The 21,421-nt window shown below is 42.2% G+C and overlaps 3 protein-coding genes across 4 annotated transcripts in view; 1 reads left to right on the top strand and 2 right to left on the bottom strand.

Annotated features, from left to right (window-relative positions):
• Nucleotides 1-3,840, bottom strand: part of LOC134284115 (uncharacterized) — a 34,877-nt gene extending 31,037 nt beyond the window's left edge. Inside the window, exon 1 of the mRNA XM_062842420.1 lies at nt 181-3,840. The gene's annotated coding sequence lies outside the window, so the exon portion shown is untranslated. The remainder of the gene's footprint in view (nt 1-180) is intronic.
• Nucleotides 1-21,421, top strand: part of LOC109421733 (inverted formin-2) — a 303,562-nt gene that overhangs the window by 131,536 nt on the left and 150,605 nt on the right. The gene's annotated exons all lie outside the window — the stretch shown is intronic.
• LOC134290123 (uncharacterized) lies at nt 11,276-21,417 on the bottom strand (the record flags this gene model as incomplete). The annotated part of the gene is made up of 2 exons (XM_062857160.1): nt 11,276-21,164; nt 21,223-21,417. Coding segments are annotated over 2 exons (540 nt in total), but the record flags the coding sequence as incomplete, so codon positions are not given.

The following is a 21,421-nucleotide window of genomic DNA, read 5'->3' as shown; positions in this document are numbered from 1 at the left end:
CTAGTACAAGCATCACAGGCACACTGTCTTATTCGCTTTCTAGACCACTGTTCACACGTGCCAAGGACACGTTCAAGGGTAATGATAATGCTTCTTCTTTGGCCTAAGCCGAATCACGCACACGGTGCGTTCAAATATTTAAAACACGGTTGTGTCATGCGCACAACCTACAGCTTTCACCTGAACATATCACATGCACTCTTCCTGGCTGTCTTCGGCGATGGGCCACACCTCATTCAACCGACGTACAGTTTTTGCTTATAGCCACGGGCTATTCCGATTACCACGATTTGGCCACGGGCCGCACTACTGCGCACGATGCATTCAATTTACACTATGTCACGGACATGGGTAATCATTTTCATTTTCCGGTCACGGACCGCACTTCTGCACTAGGTGCTCTTCTCCCACACGCGTAACAGCTACAAATTTCGAAACATCCGGGAAAACCGATCACAACATCCGGTTCGAAGGACCAAAATGTTCCAACGATAGCTAAGGGGTTGGTCTTCACCGGAAGGAATTTCAGATGCGCTGAATGATTAACGCGTAGTTAAATTAAACGAAACACTTTATTCAAAAACTTTACATTTTTCGTCTCCGCGACGACCTTACACCGCGAAGCTTCCTAGTGGACTGTTGCATGTTCATTCATGCCTATCGATCACTTGCCTATTCCGTTTTGAATGGACTGTACGTTTTCTATTCTCCACACTACCTCGTGAGCTTTCATTCTAGGCGCGCAAACTGTCTACACAGAAAAGTTCCTACCTATCACTGCGTTCTATTCTACAGGGCGCCCAAATGTATATCTTTCCGTAATAGTTCATGACGTCATACAATATTCCTTTTTCTTTCGTAACTCATTCATTTCGCGTAAACAGTGATTCTTCCCAAGACTTCTGCCGGGATTCCTTCAAGGATTTCTATAGAGATTACTCACGGAATTCTTCTAGGGTTTCTTTGTGGGATTCCTCCTAGGAATCCTGTGGGGATTTCTTTAAGGATTTTTCCAAAGATACCTGAAATTCCTCCAGGGATTCATCCAAGAATTCCTCCCGGAATTTCTTTAATGATTTCTGTAGATATTACTTCAGAGATTCTTCCAGGGGTTCTTCGCTGGGTCCCTCCTAGGAATTCTGCCGAGATTTCCCCAGAGATTCCTTCCGGGATTCTTCTAAGGTTTCTTTTAGAGAGATCTCTTGCGATTCCTTTACAAATTCCTCCAGGGATTCATCGTAGGACTCTCGCCGGGATTCCTCCATGGATTTCTATAGAGATTGTTTCTGCTATTCTTCCTGGGGGTTTCCCCAGGATTCATTCAAGGATTCCTCCCGGGATTCTTCAGGGTCTCCGTCAGAGTTATCTCCAGAGATTCCTGCCGAGACTCCTCCAGAAATTCTTCTAGAGGTTCCTCCCAAGAGTTCTCCCGACATTCCTTCAAGAATTTCTATAGAGAATTCATCCGGATTTTTTCAAGGGTTTCTTCGCGGGATTCCTCCTAGGAATCCTGTGGGATTTCTATAAGGATTTCTCCAGAGATTCCTTCCGGGATTCTTCTAGAATTTCTGTCAGAGAGATCTCCAGAGATTCCCGCGATTCCTTCAGAAATTCATCTCTAGATTCATCCTAGGATTCCTCCCGGAATTCCTTCAATGATTTCTATAGATATTACTTCCGAGATTCTTCCAGCGGTTCTTCCCAAGCTCCTTTCTACCCAAGTAACATTTTTTTTAATACACTAGAAGATGTTCTTAATAACATCATAAATCTAAAGTAAAAGGCAATTGGTTTATTGCGAAACTCAAAACCTCTACAAAACTAATTGGTCATCAAAATGTTACTTGGGTAGGACTTATTTCAGGATTTCTGCAGAGATTCCTCCCGAGGTTTTCCAGGGTTTCCGCCAGAGATGTCTTCAGAGATAGCTCTCGTGATTCCTTTGGCAATTCCTCCAGAGATTCCTCCTAGGACTCTTTCCGGGATTCCTTAGTAGATTTATATAGAGATTGCCTCCGTTATTTTTCCAGGGATTCTTTTCGGGACTCCTCCTTGGATACTTTCAGGGATTTCTTCAGAAATTCCTCCCGCGATTTTTCCAGAGTGAAAGCGTATAAGTGCTGAAGAATGCTTTCTCCTATCTCCACGAGAAACCAGAATAACGAACACTCGTTGATGACTACACAATAACCAGTTGACCCAGAATGGTATGACAAAGAAGGGGGGATAACGAAAAGAGATGTCACTTTAAAGCAGAAAAGACTAAACCCCCTTTTTATAATTTATCAGTCTTCGGTGACCATCATCTGCGCGCCGGCCGTGTCTAGATTGTCTTCTCGCCAAGAAGTTCCAAAGTCACATTATCGTTAATGCGCGATCATGTACACTGATTGCAGCTGCAAAAGCGCATTGAAATTAACGACCACATCAATTTGATTATCAATCTCTCTCTGCTCTGGCACGGTCATCTCGTCGTCGCGTCTCTGCTAAGAACACTATGTATACAATACACATGGTAGCATGTTGTCTCTGCGCTGCGGCCTAGTGTGTTCCGGTCGAGCTAAATTGCTCATAAATAGGATTAAACGAATGCTCATTCACGACTTCATGACTGCGCGACACACAGCCGGAGCAGAGAACGAACGCAGCGCATGACCGAAGGGAGTTATACATTGAGGGGCTCAATTTATGTCCGCATGAGGGTACATAAATCCAGCCTATCTGTCGGGCAGCAGCACCAGTCAGCGCCAGCAGGCACTCAGTTTTGACCTCAGACATTGGCGCAAAAAGAGGAAAAAACACGAGAGATTAAATTATATAACTATCGGTTACTCATCAACAGCTGACCTTAAATGCTCCAAATTTGGACATCTTTTTGCAAAGTCGTTCCTTCGCCTTGCTAGGTGGACGAACGACGTGATTGCTCGTTTCCTAGGTAGGTACCTACATACATCGTTTGAGGAGCGAATACATACGGGTCTACTTTGCTTCGCGGCTACGTTCTGCGAAGTGATTGAGTGCTTGTCAATATAGGCCCGCCGTAGTAGGAAAGCTGAGAACAAAACAGCAAAACGTCTCCCCAAATGGGTTGAGCTTCGCCAGACCGAACAAGTTCGATTTTTTACTGAGAATACAGCAAAACATGCTTGTAAATTGTACTGTTTAAGATTAAAGGTTTCCGAATTTGTCACTAACAATACTAACAATTCTTACAGTTTTAGCAGAAAATGAAAATGGAGTGGAATTTAGTTTGGATGCAGCTGCAAAATTTGCGTCCGCGCATTATTAGACGATCGTAACGCCATAACTTTTATCACAAATGTCGGATCGCTTTATGGTCTTCGACGAAGTGGACAGACTGAAAAAAAAAAACCAATAACACACTCATCCAAATAAACCTAAGGTCATTATAAAGTCTAACTTTGAAAATGGCCTTTAAGCAATTCATAACGATTAGAATGAATTTCAAAAGGTCACTTCATGACGCAGAATCGACTCACAGTTTGGCTTTTATACACATTCAGCAACACGATATTCTCAAGCGTCGTGGGTTGGGCACGAGCTCGGTGATCTCGACGTTCATGGATCGATTCCAGTCTGCTTCATATTACGTTTTTTCTACTCTTTTCATAAGTTTTTCCTTATGTAATTTGGTCATGACAAGCATCATCAATTTTCATAAGGTATTGAAATGAATTTCGGTAGTGTACTTCACTGAGTGCAGAGGAACCATTCAAGCAACAAACTTTCCAGACCATAAAAAGGAAAGATTGAAACTACCTAGTATAGTAGTATATACCTGTTATCGCCGTTTTAGACGTCACTAGAACGTGGTAATTGTTCCACAACCTACCTGTAAAGAAAAATAAATGGAAGAAAGTAAGGATAAATTTGTGAAACTAAGAATAAGGCTTATGTCTAATAACTGTGGCGAGCGTATTACTAATATGTAGCTTATTTGACGTACGATGTTGATATCATTTTATATTTCAGATTAACAACCGAAGAATCTAGTAATTCTACCAAATGCCATCAAGATGACGAGGAAACCAGGATGAATTGTACAGACAACTGATTCGAAGCAGTCTAACAATGGTGTGAGTGGGTACTTCCACTAACAACACCCAAATTCCCGTGACACCTAGGCCTGAGAGATCGTAGAGCTGTCTACATTTTTCATAGTTGTCCAAAAGTAACCATCCTTTCCCATCCCTCAGCAGTCGCAAGGACGTGGCCAGGACAGTGCTCGACCATTGGAGGATTGCGTCAGCCTTGTCTAAGAGTCAGAGATTAGTCCCAAATCTTTGTGCTTTGGTTCGGATGGGAAGGAGGCAACCCTCATAACAGCGGTCTAGGACTGTACCACCTACGAATTTTTTTTTTTTTTATCTGTATTAACGAGATTTTTAGCCCTAGGCTAGTTCATCTCGGGACCCACGCTTTACTTCCCTTCCGAAGGAAGAACTCACATTTTGCGAGTTTGTCGGGAGTGGGATTCGATCCCAGGTCCTCGGCGTGATAGTCAAGTGTTCTAACCATCACTCCAGGTCCGCTCCACACACCTACGAATTTGTGCGACTCGCTTAATGCTAATGCTAATGCTAAGAATAAGGCTTATGTCTACGGGTTCGTCGACTGGAGTTGTTGCATTCTTTTGGAAGTATGAAGATTCAGTGATTATAACTGTTTTGGTATATTATAGTACCACAACATGCATAAATGACGTAACAATTTAAATTCAGTGGTGCTCAGATTGAAAGGTACCGTATAGGATGTTCATACATAGATGCTGCACTAAAAACAAAAAAAAAATAAGGCCAGAAATTCACCCACACATTCTAGTCTAGTCCAGTCTAATCTACACATACACAGACATTCCTTGAAAGAATCATGAAATATGATAGAATCGAATAATTCTACTATTTTTCTTGTCATTATTAATGCTTGCAGTACATCGGAAATGCATTACAAGAATTAAAGTGGTCAGGCCTACTGTGCAGCGTTATTGGTTTTACAAGAAAGCTATTGAGTGGGGACATCCCGTACGAATAACTTAGTCTTTTATAAAGCGAAAAACTTGATAATCGGTGGGGTTGACGATACTAATAATGGTTAATGTCACCCCTTTTTCTTCTTCGCTATTGCAGTTTGACCGTCTTCTGTTTTAGCATCGCCGTTCTGGGGTCATATTGAATGGTTTTGCCTCAGCCAAAGTGAACCATTCCACCAGAGCAAGCAATATTGAAGTTGGGCCGTGTGATAGGATGTCTGCAGGATTATCAATACCGGCAACATGTCTCTACGCAGTTCCTTCCGACAGGTGCTGTATCTCCGATACACGATTTGCAACGATCGGGCTGGGAGATATAGCCAACAGTTGACTATGATTGAGTCGGTCCAAAAATAGGCCTTAGTGTTTGTTGGAAGATTCCCTTTTATCTTTTCGTACAGATGTCGCACGGTCTCAAAGGATGTGGTATGGGTGTGAGCAGGCATGATGCCCATAGCACTAGTAGTGGCAGAGGACGAAGAGTGCTTCGACCGACGCGGTATAAGAGACGCGATACGGATTGCCAGAACATCGTCTATGTTGAAATGGCAGAGAGATTGGGATCCCTCCAGCAAGGGTAGGTGGACACACAGGCTCACACCGAGTTTGCCCAAGTGGACGAGCAGACCCCATTTTACTTGACACAATTTCGATCAAGGAACAATCCAGACAACCAATTTGCACGTATAATGAAGTTTATGTTCATGTTATACGTACTTTTATGCGTTAAAGTTACATCGCATAAGATGTAGTAAAAGTAGAGGCGCTATACGTGCATTGACGGAACAATAATAACGCTATATGACTTGAAGCGACTCTTTGGCGAGCGTTCGTTCGAGACAGTCGCAACTTTTCGTTCGTCCGGTTTGTCTCCAGTTCGGTGGCTATTTTCGTGCTAGTGTTTCCGAGTGATTAAGTTTATTAAGTAATTATCCCTAGTGGGACGCGTGCGGTTGGCGAGGCCACAATTTTTGCCGCAAAAGTTCGTTTAGTTTGAGTAAAGTTCACGTTTTCATTATATCACGTGGCGCATTGACCGATTATCGAGCACAGCAGTGCAGCACCCCCCGCATACCGCGCCGCTCGCGCGGCCGTGATCGGCTTCTTCCAGTGAGTACCCAAGCTCATCGTCGTCGACAGCAGCAGCCCACCGAGAGAAGAGCAGAGAGCGTTCAACCGATATACACCGCTCGCCTCCTCCCAGTGCGGGCGATCCCATCGCTTGGACCTGTCGTCGTCGAGCCTGTGGCAAAACAGAGCACAAAGCTAAGTATTCAAAGTTACCCCTCGTTGTTCCCCCCTCTCCACTGACTCTTTGATTAGATTTAATTTGGTATATAAGCAGTTTTTTTTCTCTTTTTTTTCCTCACTTTCCCTGTACAGATAATTTTGTCTCTTGTTTTTTTTTTTTATTATTTCGTCCCCGTGATAAGTGTTAGTTTAAGATTTTTGAGTGCCCCGTGGTGGTAGTTAGCTGCCACAATGGGCGATGATGACGATGGCGGGGGTACGTCGTACCGCATCAACGAAGCTTTGTTATTGGCATCGGATTGTTCGAGCCAACAAGGCGATTTAAATGCTAACCCCTTTGCCCCCCTTCACCCTGGTGCTTCTCCAATGGACACCAACAGTAAATCTGTTTCGACGTCCCCCCGCCTCAAGGCCTACCCTCCCGACTTTGGCGGGCCATATGTTGTTTTCTTCCGACCCAAAGGCAAACGTTTGAACACCGTTCAAATCAGCAAGGATCTGACTAAGCGGTATTCTTCCGTTGTCTCCATTGACATGGTCGGTACAGCTAAGCTTCGGGTGACAGTAGGCGACCGAAAACACGCTAATGAGATTGTGGCCTGCGAGTTGTTTACACTTGAGTACTTCGTTTACCTACCGAGCGCGTCGATAGAGATTTCGGGGAAGGTCGCCGACGCATCTTTGACCTGCGAAACGATCATGCAAGGCTGTGGTCGTTTCCATAACCCTTCTCTACCTCCTGTCCAGATACTGGATTGCCGGCAACTGCATTCGGTATCCCAGGAGGGCGAGAAGAAGGTTTACACACCATCTGAAGAATTTTCTGTGACCTTCTCCGGATCTGCATTACCAGATCTGCTGGTGATTGGCAAACTTCGGCTACCTGTGAGGCTGTATGTACCGAAGGTAATGAATTGCATCAATTGCAAGCAGCTGGGCCACACCGCCCAGTACTGCAGCAATAAACCTCGCTGTGCAACATGCGGGGAGAGACATGTGGACGGTGCGTGTAAAACGCCGCCCAAGTGTGTTTATTGTGGTAGCGACCGTCCACACGATCTCAATGTTTGCCCGAAGTACATACAGCGAAAACAACATCAAAAACGATCGTTGCAGCAGCGTTCAAGGCGAAGCTACGCCGAAATGCTGAGAAAAGCTGCTCCGGTCGTTGAATCACGCAACATCTACTCGTCTTTGTCTCTCGATGATCAGGGCTCTGACTCTGAGGTCGGGGACGGGGTTCCCTTTGTTTTTAAGGGTGAAACGAGGAAACGGGTGAGGCTCCAGAGACCCACCAAAAAACCTCGGAATCTGCCTAGCAGTGACCCCCAACCCACCGTGACAAATTCTAAGAGTGTTAAAAAAGGTAACAAACGTTCACCTCCTGGATTCAAAATCCAAGATGAACGAGATTTTCCTTCGCACCCGGGAACATCAAAAATCCCAGATGTCCCAATTTTTTCGACTTCTCAGCCAGAGGGACAGCATTCGGAGAACCAGGAACAACCTCTTGGTGCTCCGATGTTTACGCTTTCTGGCATCGTAGACATCGTCCTTAACTTCTTTAATGCTTCTGACTCAGTGAAGAGCATTGTCAAAGCACTTCTTCCTTGTGTGTCTCCTCTTTTGAAGCAGTTGGCTTCTAAAATGCCCCTCCTTGCGACATTCGTATCTTTCGATGGCTAATTTAACCACCGAGGTCGAAGATATGATTTCTGTGCTACACTGGAACTGTCGTAGTATCGTACCAAAATTAGACTCTTTCAAATTTTTAATTAACAATTTACAATGCGATGTTTTTGCGCTATCCGAAACATGGCTGACACCCGATGTAATCTTACCTTTTTCCGATTTCAACATTATCCGTCTTGATCGGTCCGACTCGTACGGAGGGGTGCTTTTAGGGATCAAAAAGCAGCACTCATTTTACAGAGTCGATTTTCAACCGATGACAGGGATCGAAGCCGTCGCATGTGAGGTGACAATCCGAGGTAAAACCCTCAGTGTTGCCTCCATATATCTTCCACCGAGAACTGCGATATCTCGCAGGGATCTCGTCCACATCTGCTCGGTTATGCCTGAGCCACGGCTGCTCATGGGAGATTTCAACTCCCATGGTACAGGCTGGGGGGAACTGTACGATGACAGCCGTTCAACTTTGATATATGACCTCTGCGACGACTTCAACATGACAATTTTGAACACCGGAGAAGTTACGCGAGTGGCACCTCCAGCTAAAGATGGCAGTCCTAGAGACAGCCGATTAGACCTCTCAATCTGTTCGAGCTCACTATCGCTGGAGTGTACATGGAAGGTTATCCAGGATCCCCATGGTAGTGATCACCTTCCGATCGTCGTTTCTATTTCCAATGGTTCACGTCAACCTCCATCTATTGACATTTCCTACGACCTCACGAAACACATTGACTGGGGAAAGTACGCGGAAGCAATTATCGACGGTGAGCAATCGGTAGAAATTCTTCCACCGCGGGAAGAGTATCAGTTTCTATCAGAACTGATCATCAGTAGCGCGCTGCAGGCACAACGTCGGCCAGTTCCAGGTCCTTCGGCTCGCAGGAAACCCCCCAATCCGTGGTGGGATAGCGAGTGTACAGAAATCTATCGCGAGAAATCCGCTGCGTTCAAAGAGTTTCGGAAACGCGGTTCGGTTGAAAACTTTAAGCGGTACGTTTCCCTTGAAAGCAAGTTCAAGAACTTGATCAAGGCGAAGAAAAGCGGTTACTGGCGTCGGTTCGTCGAGGGTTTATCGCGCGAGACATCAATGAGAACTCTTTGGAACGTCGGGAGAAGAATGCGTAACGCGTCGTCGGTAAACGAGGATCGAGAAAGCTCTCCTCGGTGGATTCTCAAGTTCGCAAAAAAAGTTTGTCCAGATTCCGTACCCGTGGAGCGAATAATTCGTGATGTTTCCGAGGATAGGGACGACATGGATAGGCCGTTTTCGATGGTTGAATTCTCACTTGCTCTTCTTTCATGTAACAATTCCGCTCCAGGAATGGATCGAATTAAGTTCAACTTGCTTAAAAACCTCCCCGACGTCGCTAAGAGGCGCTTGTTGAACTTGTTCAATCAGTTCCTGGATAACAACATCATTCCGGATGATTGGAGGCAAGTGAGAGTGATAGCTATTCAAAAACCCGGGAAACCCGCGTCGGATCATAATTCGTACCGTCCAATCGCGATGTTGTCTTGTCTGCGGAAGTTGTTAGAGAAGATGATTCTCTTTCGTCTGGACAAATGGGCTGAATCGAATGGCATGTTGTCTGATACACAATTTGGTTTCCGCAGAGGCAAAGGAACGAACGACTGTCTTGCGTTGCTTACTTCAGAAATTCAGCTTGCCTTTGCTCAAAAGCAGCAAATGGGCTCAGTGTTTTTGGATATTAAGGGAGCTTTTGATTCAGTTTGTGTCGATGTTCTCTCCGACAAACTACACGAAAGTGGCCTTTCACCAATTTTGAACAACTTTTTGTATAATTTGCTGTTTGAGAAGCAGATGAGTTTTACTCATGGCGACTTGACAGTTTCACGAATTAGCTACATGGGTCTCCCCCAGGGTTCATGTCTAAGCCCCCTTCTTTACAATTTTTATGTTAGAGACATAGATGATTGTCTCATGGAAAATTGCACGTTAAGACAGCTTGCGGATGACTGTGTTGTTTCTATAACGGGATCAATAGCAGTCGATCTGCAAGGACCACTACAGGATACTTTGGACAATTTGTCTACTTGGGCTCTCAAGCTGGGTATCGAATTCTCTCCGGAGAAAACTGAGATGGTTGTCTTTTCTAAAAAACACAAACCGGCAAAGTTTCCGCTCCATCTGATGGGTAAGACAATCACTCATAGCATGTCTTCTCAATATCTCGGCGTCTGGTTCGACTCCAAATGCACCTGGGGGAAGCACATTGTGTATCTGATACAGAAATGCCAAAAGCGAATCAACTTTATGCGAACTATTACCGGAACATGGTGGGGAGCACATCCGGAAGATCTGATCAGGCTGTACCAAACAACCATTCTGTCGGTTTTAGAATACGGTAGCTTCTGTTTTCAATCCGCGGCGAAAACACACTTGCTGAAGCTTCAACGGGTTCAGTACCGTTGTCTTCGGATCGCGTTAGGTTGCATGAACTCAACTCACACTATGAGTTTAGAGGTACTCGCTGGTGTACAGCCTCTGACAGACCGCTTTGCGGAGTTATCGTTCCGGTTCCTCATCCGATGCGAGGTTGTGAATCCATTGGTCATAGAAAATTTCGAAAAGCTGCTCGAACAGAACCCTCAAACTCGTTTTATGAGTGTGTACTACTGGTACATGACGCTGGAGGTTAGCCCATCTCCGGTTAACACCAATCGTGACAACTTCTCAAACTTCGACAGCTCCTCAGTGGATTTTGATCTCTCTATGAAGGATGAGATCACCGGTATTCCGGAATCTTTTCGTTCCGTAGGTATTCCACAGATCTTTGCAAGTAAGTTCGGGCATGTTAGCGGGGACAGACAGTTCTTCACAGACGGTTCGAAAACCGATGATTCGAGTGGTTTCGGTGTCTACAACGAATTTCATAGCGCCACCTACATGCTTCAAAAGCCATGTTCGGTATACATTGCTGAGCTAGCGGCTATATACTACACCTTAGAGTACATTCGCACTCTTCCACCTGAGCACTACTTCATTTTTACCGACAGTCTAAGCTCTCTGGAGGCTGTTCGGTCAATGAAACCGATGAAGCACTCAGCGTACTTCCTGAATGGAATACGCCAAGTCTTGAGTGCTTTGTCCAAACGCTCATACATCATCACCATAGCTTGGGTCCCTTCACATGCTCAATTCCGGGCAATGAGAAAGCGGACTCTCTGGCTAAGGTGGGCGCTAGCGGAGGCGATATTTACGAGCGTCAAATCGCCTTCGACGAATTTTTTGCATTGGCCCGTCAGGAGACCTTGATCAGCTGGCAACACAAATGGAGAGATGGAGAGATGGGTAGATGGTTGCACTCCATCATTCCACAGGTGTCGAAGAAGCCATGGTTCAAAGGGTTGGATTTAGGCCGCGATTTCATTCGTGTAATGTGTCGGCTGATGTCCAACCACTATTTGTTGAATGCACATACCTTCCGTATTGGGCTCTCAGAAAGCAATCTCTGTGTCTGTAGCGTAGCTTACCAGGATATCGAACATGTCGTGTGGGGATGCAATGAGTATCGTGAGGTCAGATCTGAGCTGCATGAAATTCTCCGGGTCCGAGGAAAACAACAGAAACCCGTTAGAGAAGTGTTGGCAGGACTTGATTTGGAATACATGAACCTGATTTACCAGTTTTTGAAACGTGTTGATGTCAGAGTTTGATGTAGTACGTTCCTTGTTTTCGTTGTCCGCCTTTTGGTTTTGTTGTTCGCCCTTGTCTGTCGTCACCCCCCTTCCGTTTGTCCTCTTCTTGTCGTTTTCTACCGATAAAGTCCTTTCTTTTTGGTTCCGTTACAGATATGAACAATTTGTCCCATCAATGTTTTAGCATAAGTTAGCAAATAATTTAGTTTTAAACCCATAAATCCCTCCTTCCCAATTTTTTTTCCCCAATCCTTAACCTCGAAACAGCCGCGAGTACTTCGGCTTCCCAAACTAACATAGCTTAAGGCAGTAATAAATTGTAAAATGTAAAATCATTGTAAAAAAACAAAAAACAAAAGACTTCGGCTCAGTTATGCTCATGTGGCGCCCGAGCCTTCCAAATAAACGAATAAGTAAAAAAAAAAAAAAAATGACTTGAAGCGATATCTTATGCGAAGCATCGTGTGCACTATAACGATGTAATTCAGTCGCATAAGATAGACTTAATATTGTTCGTGCAGTTGAAAATCGGAATTTTTGACACACGAAAATCGGTGTTTCTCCTAAACCGTGTGTGTACGTCGGGCACAGTGCGCTGGATAGAGGGCTAGGTCCGCTGTCCAGCGCACTACGTCCGACGTTAGGTTTCACGTATGGATTTTGAGGAAATTCGATTGTCGGGTGTGGGGAAACTTCGGGTTTCAATCGCAACGACAATAATATTCAAACGAGCGGACCTGGTGTAATGGTTAGAACACTTGACTATCACGCCGAGGACCTGGGATCGAATCCCACTCCCGACAAACTCACAAAATGTGAGTTCTTCCTTCGGAAGGGAAGTAAAGCGTGGGTCCCGAGATGAACTAGCCTAGGGCTAAAAATCTCGTTAATACAGATAAAAAAAAATAATATTTAAAAAACACACACAATTCTTGTCATCTCGATACCGAACTAATGACCTCTGGATGGTCGAGCCACACTTCACACACAACACCAAACGCTAAATGAAACAAGCTGATTATTTATCATGATATTCTAACTCACCTCAGTGTTTGTTGGAATGCACTTGGTTCACTTGCGCTGTACGTGTTTGGCAGGCGAAACACCATTTCCCGCACAGTTTTCACTGCCCCTCTCTGTCTAGCGTCTCCCATTTTTGATTATCAGGCCAACAAAACAAATAATGATGACTTTGTAACCATAATTATGGCTTGGGCACTGCATCCACAGTCTAACCGAATCTCTTTAACTGTTATCACATATCAAATCGCATTATGTCAACATAAACACTTCTAGTTTATGCGAGTTTGTATGCCCATTTTAACGAGTTAATTTGTACTTTTATGAGATTTCATCCATACCCAAATGCGAGGTAAACTGATACAATAAGAAAAGTACCAAGCGAAGTCGTATAAGCATCGCAGTACGCAATTATGCGAATTCATTTGACACTTTGCGAGTTCGCTTGCACGCTTTTGCGAATAAGTAAAGTTCATCGCAATAAAACATCAGAATATCATCTACTACGATGTACTCATCCCTTATAAAAGTTTATTTGTATTCTTATATGACTTCACCTAATACACCGTAATAAGTTCAAAAAATAACATCATATGCAATGAAAATTGTCAGTCAGCCGTACATATATGCGATAGTGACTTACAATAGTACTTTATACGATGTACAGCGTGATTTCTTATGCGACTCCTGATTGTCTGGGAAAAGTTCATCGACCTTATGTTTTTGCATCAAAACTGCAATTCCTAAAAAGTATTCTCAAATGAAGACTTTTACAACTATTTGAAATACATTATACATGAAAAAAAGTAAAAAGATCATAATTCCCTTTGTATGTATGTAAGTACATAAATCGAATACCGAAACGTCGCGGAGAAAACATTAAAGTACGCTGCCAATGACCTTGAGTTAAACTCCGCTCGTAGCCATGAATTACCCCATCTTCCTTTCGCCTTTCATGTCACAGATCTGCCTGCATGCCTGAATAACAACAACGACAACCTCATCGATTTGCCTTTATTCGGCCTCCGGTTGGTCCAGTCAACTTTTCGAACGTCCTTCAAGGCCGCGTCGTCCAGGCAGGCACGTTAATCGTCTTACCGTGTCGTCGTCGTCGTCGCAGTCGTCGTTGATCGGTCCGTCCCCTGCATATCACACACGAGGGAGGTCCATAAAATTTCACTTTCGTTTCGCTTCGGCGCTCGGCAGTGACTTTCCGTTCTTGATACTCTACGATGGTCAATGTTACCGGGCCGCGCTGGCTGCATCGCCAAATCCTATCAGTATTACTCAACTCAGCACCATCGGGCAGCCAGCAGCCGGTACTCCGGTAGTGGTGTGAAATACCTGAGGATGGCGCCAGCTCGAAACCTTCGGACGCGCGCATATGTCAATAGTCGCGCGAGCTCGTGGCTCACAGCATCCATAGACAGCGCCATCGGATCGCGCTTCAACCTTCACTAGGGGGCTCACATAGCTACTAGGCAGTACATGATCATTCGTGCAGGGTCCGTAGTTCGCTGTCTGGCTGGCGTCGTCGCCGTCAGGATCACGATAAAGATTCATGCTAATTGCGTCGTTGTTCCGGACTCTTTCGGTTCTCACCTACACGGAAAAACTGAAAAACTCAAAATTAGGTACTTTTAAACTCAATTTTGAGTTCTTTTTCATCTACCTTTTCATACGCTCTTTCTATTGTTGTCAGAGAGTGAAGAGAGACCCGAGCAAAGCTCAACAATTAAATTACAGCAAATCGAAAACATGATTTGTATTCAGCAACAAATTGATATCACATTTTGATATCATTTTATATTTGCTGAATTTGATTTCAAATTTTGCTTTCGGTTTGCTGTCATTTTGAATTAATGTAAATATTTAGTGTTACAATAGTTTTTAAATCTTTTAGTTATCTATGTGAAGTAATTCGAGGGATACATCATTAGTGCAATTGTATTTTTGCATTTAGGATTTGATATCAACCGAAAAACTCTACATTTAATGATTTTTCATTTTTCTTGCGCTGATAACAAAAACGGTTATCAATTTGCTATCATCGATAGCAGGAATGGTTTTCAATTTGCTGTCACAGGAACATTTTTCTGCTCTCATTTTTGATGTTTTAACCGTTAAAACGACCAAAACGACAACAACCTGAGTTATCAAAATTTGCAATATCACAACATCAAAATTAGTTTTCAATTTGCTATCAGACTTTGCTCGGGGAAACAACCCAACTTTTGCAGTTGAGTGCGTCAACCCAACATTGAGTTTCTAGCACGGTACTCAAATTTGAGTGAATACAACCTAGTCAAAATTTCAGTTGGGTGAAAAAAACTTGAAATTGACACGCAACCCCGAAGTTGGGTGGAAAGAACTCACTTTTGGGTATTTTCGTCTCTCCGTGTGGTGGTTTAAAGCCGGAACTACAAGGGAAATGTATTCGAATGTCCTCCACTTCAAGCAGACTACATAAACTCTAGCCTAATCTCAAATTATGCCTAAAAATATAAACAAGATAGATGCCGACAAATTTATAATTCTATAACAAAAGCCTTCAATGGTGGTAATGCAACACCGAAATTTATTTACCAAAATGTGAAGATACATTTTGTTTTGTTTATTTGTTTGAATGACGGAAAAATATCATGCTTATTAGACCGGCCCACATTTGTATGGCGAGGAACAAAAGTTGCCAAAATCCACGGGGCACCCTCTAGAATCGTGCCTTTGGATGAGAAGATCAATCTGTGAAAATTTCAGCTCAATCGTTTTAAACCTGAGCTGGCGCAAATGAGTTGAAAGTTTGTATGGGATCTTCAGTCCAAATATATTGGAAATTGAATGACCTCCAGTCTCACATTCAGCACGCTGGTTTGAAGAGTTTGGAAAAAATAATAATTGTTGATTCCCTAAGGAACAACTTTGTAGAAGACCATATAATGATAACACGGTTTCAGCTAACGAAAGCAGGATAAGCACAACTGCCCCTGTTTATTCTCGGTTGTTACATGCAGCACTTGTTTGCCGTTCGAAACTTGTGCGTTACATCATAGGCAGCTATGTAATTCTTCAATGTCTCGATACCCGCCCACGTGCGTGAGCAATTGAAATGAAGGACAACATACCCGCCTATGGTGTAGCGCGCAAGTTTCGAACAGTAAAACGTGCTGCATGTAACAACCGAGAGTGAAACCGCAACTAACTTAAGTTTTATCATTATATGGCCTTCTACAAAGTTGTTCCTTAGGGTATCAACTACTATTTTTTCAATTATGAGCCATATAAAACTCTTTAGACCAGCGTGCTAAATGAGAGACTGGAGGTCACCCAATTTCTCATATATTTGGACCAGTGAATCAAAATTCAACCATCGCGCAACAATAATGACAATGTCGCAACCTGTATTTGTTGCGACAAACAAACCCATGCGACATAAGTTTGTCCCAACTTGAAAATAATGGGATTAACATCGTACACCACGAGTTTAGAGATTTTTAAGCCTTGCATTGTGATTTTCGAACGATAACTTCGAGTCGGTAAACACTGCAACTCTGGTGAAGCTCTATCATCAAACAGTTTCGACTTTGGGTTAGCAATAATTGATTATTTACGAGTTGAAAAGTACGCAACAAATTCAGCTTCCGTTTTGTCTGCAACAAAAAATTTCGAGATCATGTCATTATCTGTTACCAGTAGGGATAAAGCACCAGGGTGCTAGGACGCCATCTTTAAGAATCCAACATGTTGTATGTAAACATTTGTGTATCCACAAAGGATTCCATTGTGGATACACGATAGATGTTGGCTCCTGTCAGATGCATTAGGTAGGATTAGGGCTGCCACATACGTGGGATAAAGAGTAATCGTCGCACCTTCTTTGTTGCTTGTTTTGTGCCTCTTTTGTCTGACAATTCTCTTCACTGATTTGGACTGAAGATCCCAACTCATTTGCGCCAGCTCAGTTTTAAACCAATTGAGCTGAAATTTTCACAGGATGCTCTTCTCCTCCAAAGGCACGATTCTAGAGGGTGCCCCGTGGAATTTTTCGACATTTGGGCCAGTCAATTGCTTATGTAATGGCTAGTACGCTGATCACAAGAAATTGCTTGGCCTATCTCGATGCGTGGAAAATTCAGGCAAGGAATCGCTCAAGAAATAATAAAGCGTCGCTTTATTCCGGATCCTAGTACGTAGCTGAAACGAAACGTAAAATCGAATGGGGCTTGCTGTGTTAAATTTCTTGACCATTCCGGTCACGGAAAAATAATGCACTGAACGAAAATTACTCGAGCGATTCCGTTTGAAGTGCATACCTCACATAAGGATCAACTACAATGCAAATTTAATTATAAACACGACTTGAATAGAGCATTTCCAACCCACTACACGAAATAGTTGGCCATTTATATTGGATTGCGTTGCGTGAATCATTTACTTTTGCATCAACACATAACCATTTTTTCTCACCTAACTTTCAAAATGGCGTATGAAATTTTTTTCTTCAAAAAATTTTGACTAGAAAATGGTTTGTTGGATTGACAATATCTGTTCAAAGATCAATAAAAATAACAAAGGGTCAAATCAATGTCAACTGACACGATGACATTTATCTAATTCTAGCTTTTCGCATACATTTCAGCCAATTCCGATTATGAATGCAGGTCGGACTCGATTATCCGGAGCCGGGTTCTGAAGCTTCCCAAATTTATATCTGAAAAACGGAATGCTGTAGAAAGCTGAGATTTCGACTGAATGTTGATCAAAGTTGGCCTAACAAATTGAAAAAAAATCAGCTTCGTTCAACATGCTGTTACCAAGATACATGTTTGGGAAGCTTTAGAATCCGATTCCGGATAATCGAGTTCAACCTGTATTAGTTTATTCTTACTCTTACAACTCAACAATTGAATACGACACACATATGGCCAAAACAGCTCCCATTATGGAAAAAGACAGGAATAACAAAAGCCGAACCGTCTTCCGAAGACGCTATCGTGGTCAATGCATTCATTTGACATTCTTGTTTCGTACCTACAGTAGTTTGATTGCTTGTATTTCAAATGTTAGAATTAAAGGTAGCCGAATATCGACGAAAAGGTGTCAAAGACTGTGATCTCTAAAAATCGGTCTTGCACGGATAGCTTCCAAATATATTGCATGGATTCCTTTAGAAAATACTTCAAGAATTCCTTTCAAGAAATCTTGCATAGATGCATCATCGAATTTCTTCAGTTTTTTTTTTTCATGGAGATTCCTCCAGATTTTTTTTCAAATCATTCATCTAGAAAACCTTCCATAAAGTTTCTGAAAAATATTTCATGGATTTCTTTAGAAAACAATTTACGGATACATTGAGAATCAGAAACTTAAAACTCCTTCAAAATTTTCTCAGAAGCTTTCTAAAGAATTTTCTCTAAGGATTGTTTTGGAAATTCTACAAGAGATTATTACAGAAATTCCGAAGATTTCTTCCCTTTTCTAAAGGTATTCATTTGAGATATTTCTACTCGAGAAATTGCTCCAAGGATTTCTAAAGAAAGTCTTAGGCGATCCTCCTTCAGAAATTTTTCTACAGAGGTTCTTGTAAGGATTTTTATGGAAAGGCTGGAAGACATTCTTGCAGAGATTCGTGCAGAAATTCACTCAAAGATTTCATTAGTAATTCTGCCGTGTATTCCTCTGTGTATTTTCTCAGAAATATCTCCCGAATTATCTCCAGATATTCGTTCTGGGATTTCTCCAGAAAATCCATCTACGTATTCCTAAAACATTCCTGTTTTTTTTTTTTCAGAAATACTTTCAGGAATTCACTAAGAATCTTCTTCAAACTTTTTAAAATTCCTTCTAAAATTTCCTTAGCGATATGGAGTGCTCCGCGTGTCAGAAAGTTGAAACCCCTGTGGTATAAGTCATCATACTACAAACTGCAAGTTTCAAACTTAATGAATATTAAAAATTTTACCTTTGAAAAATGTCCGTAAAAACGAGGTAAAATGTACACAAAATCGAAGTACATAAGATCGAGGGTCTACATAATGGAGGGTTCACTAAATCGAAGTATTTAGGTGTTTTTGAGATAGATCTTTTGTAATAGTGAAGGTGGTTCAAGCGTCTGAATTTTTATTGTGACGCTATATGGAGATCAGGTTTCTTCGGGAAAGTTGTTTGTTTTGACAAATTGAACAACTCTTTCATAGATGTTGGAATTCCACAGACTAATGTTTTCGGGCAATTATAAGAAAAACATTATTGATGTATAAATGGAGGAGTATCTTCTACTTCTTCTTCTTTGTTATGACTCTACGTCCGCATTGGGACTTGGCCTGCCACGCTTCAACTCAGTGTTCTTTGTGCACTACCACGGTTATTAATAGAAAGGGCTTTCTTTGCGATTAAAAATGATTGCAGTGACCGCGTGAATGTAATTTTGCTCATTTTACCCTAATTGAGTTTTGTATGAAATTAGCTCCAACACTCACCATGAAAGTATGAGTGGTTTGCTAAGAAGGGTTTCTTTAGCGAATTATAATACATACCACTCATATGTTTCTGGTGAGTTATAGAGCTTATTTCATACAAAACCTCATATGTGAGGGGAATTAGGGTTAAATAAGCATAAATACATTCATGCGGTCACTACAATCACTTCCAATCGATTCTCTGCATATTAATCCTTCTGAAAAGTCGTTCAAGGCAAACCGCATTCATGTTTTATAAGTGTTTTAGAACTAGTTTCATATAAAAGTCAATAAAAACTGGGGAATCAGGGCAAAATGGGAGGAATAATGATCCGTGCGGTCTGTTTAATCACTTTCATTCGGTTCTCCAGACAATTTTACGCCTAAAACCGTTTTGTTTATTAGAAAAACTGGATGCGTTCGTGAGATACAGAATTTAGTGTCGGTTTGCACTGTTTTTTTTTTCCACTGTGCAGTGTTTTGCCCCTAGGTCATACCAATAAGTGATTGGGAGACTGTGCCCGAAGCTCATAACAGTTAAACATAATTTCCTCTCCCGCTTTGACATACATGTGCACAAAAAGTGTTCGCTAGCGTGCACAGATTTTTGTTTCTTCTCGCTCATTCTCTTTGATAAACACAAGAAAGAGCGAGATAAAGGAGGGGGCATCACAGTACAACGAAGAAATCTTTCTCTGTGGTTGTGAAATGCGATGCTTCGTATGCAGAAAATCCACGCACAGATTTGCTTGCATCCTCCTCAAGCGATGACAATTGTAAACAAACATTTTACGGACTTGAAACAGCGATTGATTAGATTAATTGAACAGCTTTTCCTGCATTCTGCAGCAGTGAAATCAAACTTTGAAGTGCCACTGATCTTTCGTGGGTGTGAATTGAAGGTTGTTTCGACAAGTGAGCCTGGCGAAGTGAAAATTGAACGGTGATGAAGAACAAATCCTCTAGCTGCTGCTTTGGTGCGGGGCAACCCCTTGGCAAAAACAGAACATTGGAACGTGGAATTTTGCACAATTATTCGATTTTTAGTGCCAAAGAGGCTGGTTATCGATAGGCTACATGTTTTTAAGTAAGTACTGTTCCTTTGAATTCCACTAAGAATTTGCATCCTTTGACAGATACGTATTTCGACCTCAACTGTAAGGTCGTCTTCAGTGTCTTGTATTTGACTCGACATACATCTTTTTGCTTCCATCTAATGAGGCATTGGCAAAAGTTAATCGGAATATCTGAGTTGATTGGCTATTTTCAATCTGATGTGATGGGAATTAGCGCATATGACGAAATAAATCATCCAGTTTTAGATTGAGTTTTTATCAAATATGTGGGTGAATGTTTATGAAATCTTTTTGTATTTTTTCTCTACACTTAAAATTTAAAAAATCCTAGTTTTCTTTAGATTGCTCGATTATGAAAGCATTTCACATTTTATAGTAGAACTTTTATACAGTATGTTGCGTAAGAATGGTAAAAACTGTCGGTGCTCCGTTATTTATAACGTTTTATGTGGACCATAAAGCTCTTTCTTTGTATTTAAGTTTAATTTTTTAATATTTTTTAATAGTTTTAAGTCCTGGACGTGCTCAAATGCAATTTGAAACAATGATTGTCAAATCCACAACACACTATACCCTAAAAAGCTCAAACAATCCATAAAACGCATTTTTCCTCTACCAATCGTAATTGGAGTACACTTTGGACATGGTTTCGGTGATGCCAAGGATCTCGCCATTGCGTTTTCCCGTCAATCTCACGAGCCACAGCCCTTTCGGAACGAAACGAAGCAGTTCCGGTACAAGCGATTCCGACACTACGTAATCACGGATGTATACCACCCTCGGTTGTATGGGACAGTCCGATGTCGGTGGCAAGTTGAGCACGGCTTTTTTAAAATGGGGGTAGTACGTTGGATACACCTTTCGCATGAAATCGCACACCCCTATGGTTGGTATCTTCATAGGGTAGTAGTTGAATTGATTATTGCCCAAGGGGCTGTGAAACAGATGCATGGCAACCTGTTACGCGAGAATAAATTTAGTGGATGAGAAATCGAAAAATAATCATAAAAATTACCGTAAAACTGTTGTCCAGAGGCCTCTTTACAGTGACCGTACCGTTCATGGCCGTGGTGGTGCGATTAAGTTTCCTAATCCTCACCGATTGGGCATCTACGAATTCAGTGCCGTTGATCTGCCGAAACTGTTCGTACATTACGTGTGCACCAAAAACAAGCGATACCAAATTAAGTTGCACCCAAAGAAGCAGTAAATTA

This window comes from Aedes albopictus, chromosome 3 (genome assembly GCF_035046485.1).
Source record: "Aedes albopictus strain Foshan chromosome 3, AalbF5, whole genome shotgun sequence".
Classification (NCBI taxonomy): Eukaryota; Metazoa; Arthropoda; class Insecta; order Diptera; family Culicidae; genus Aedes; species Aedes albopictus.
This window is presented reverse-complemented; position numbering and strand designations above follow the sequence as displayed.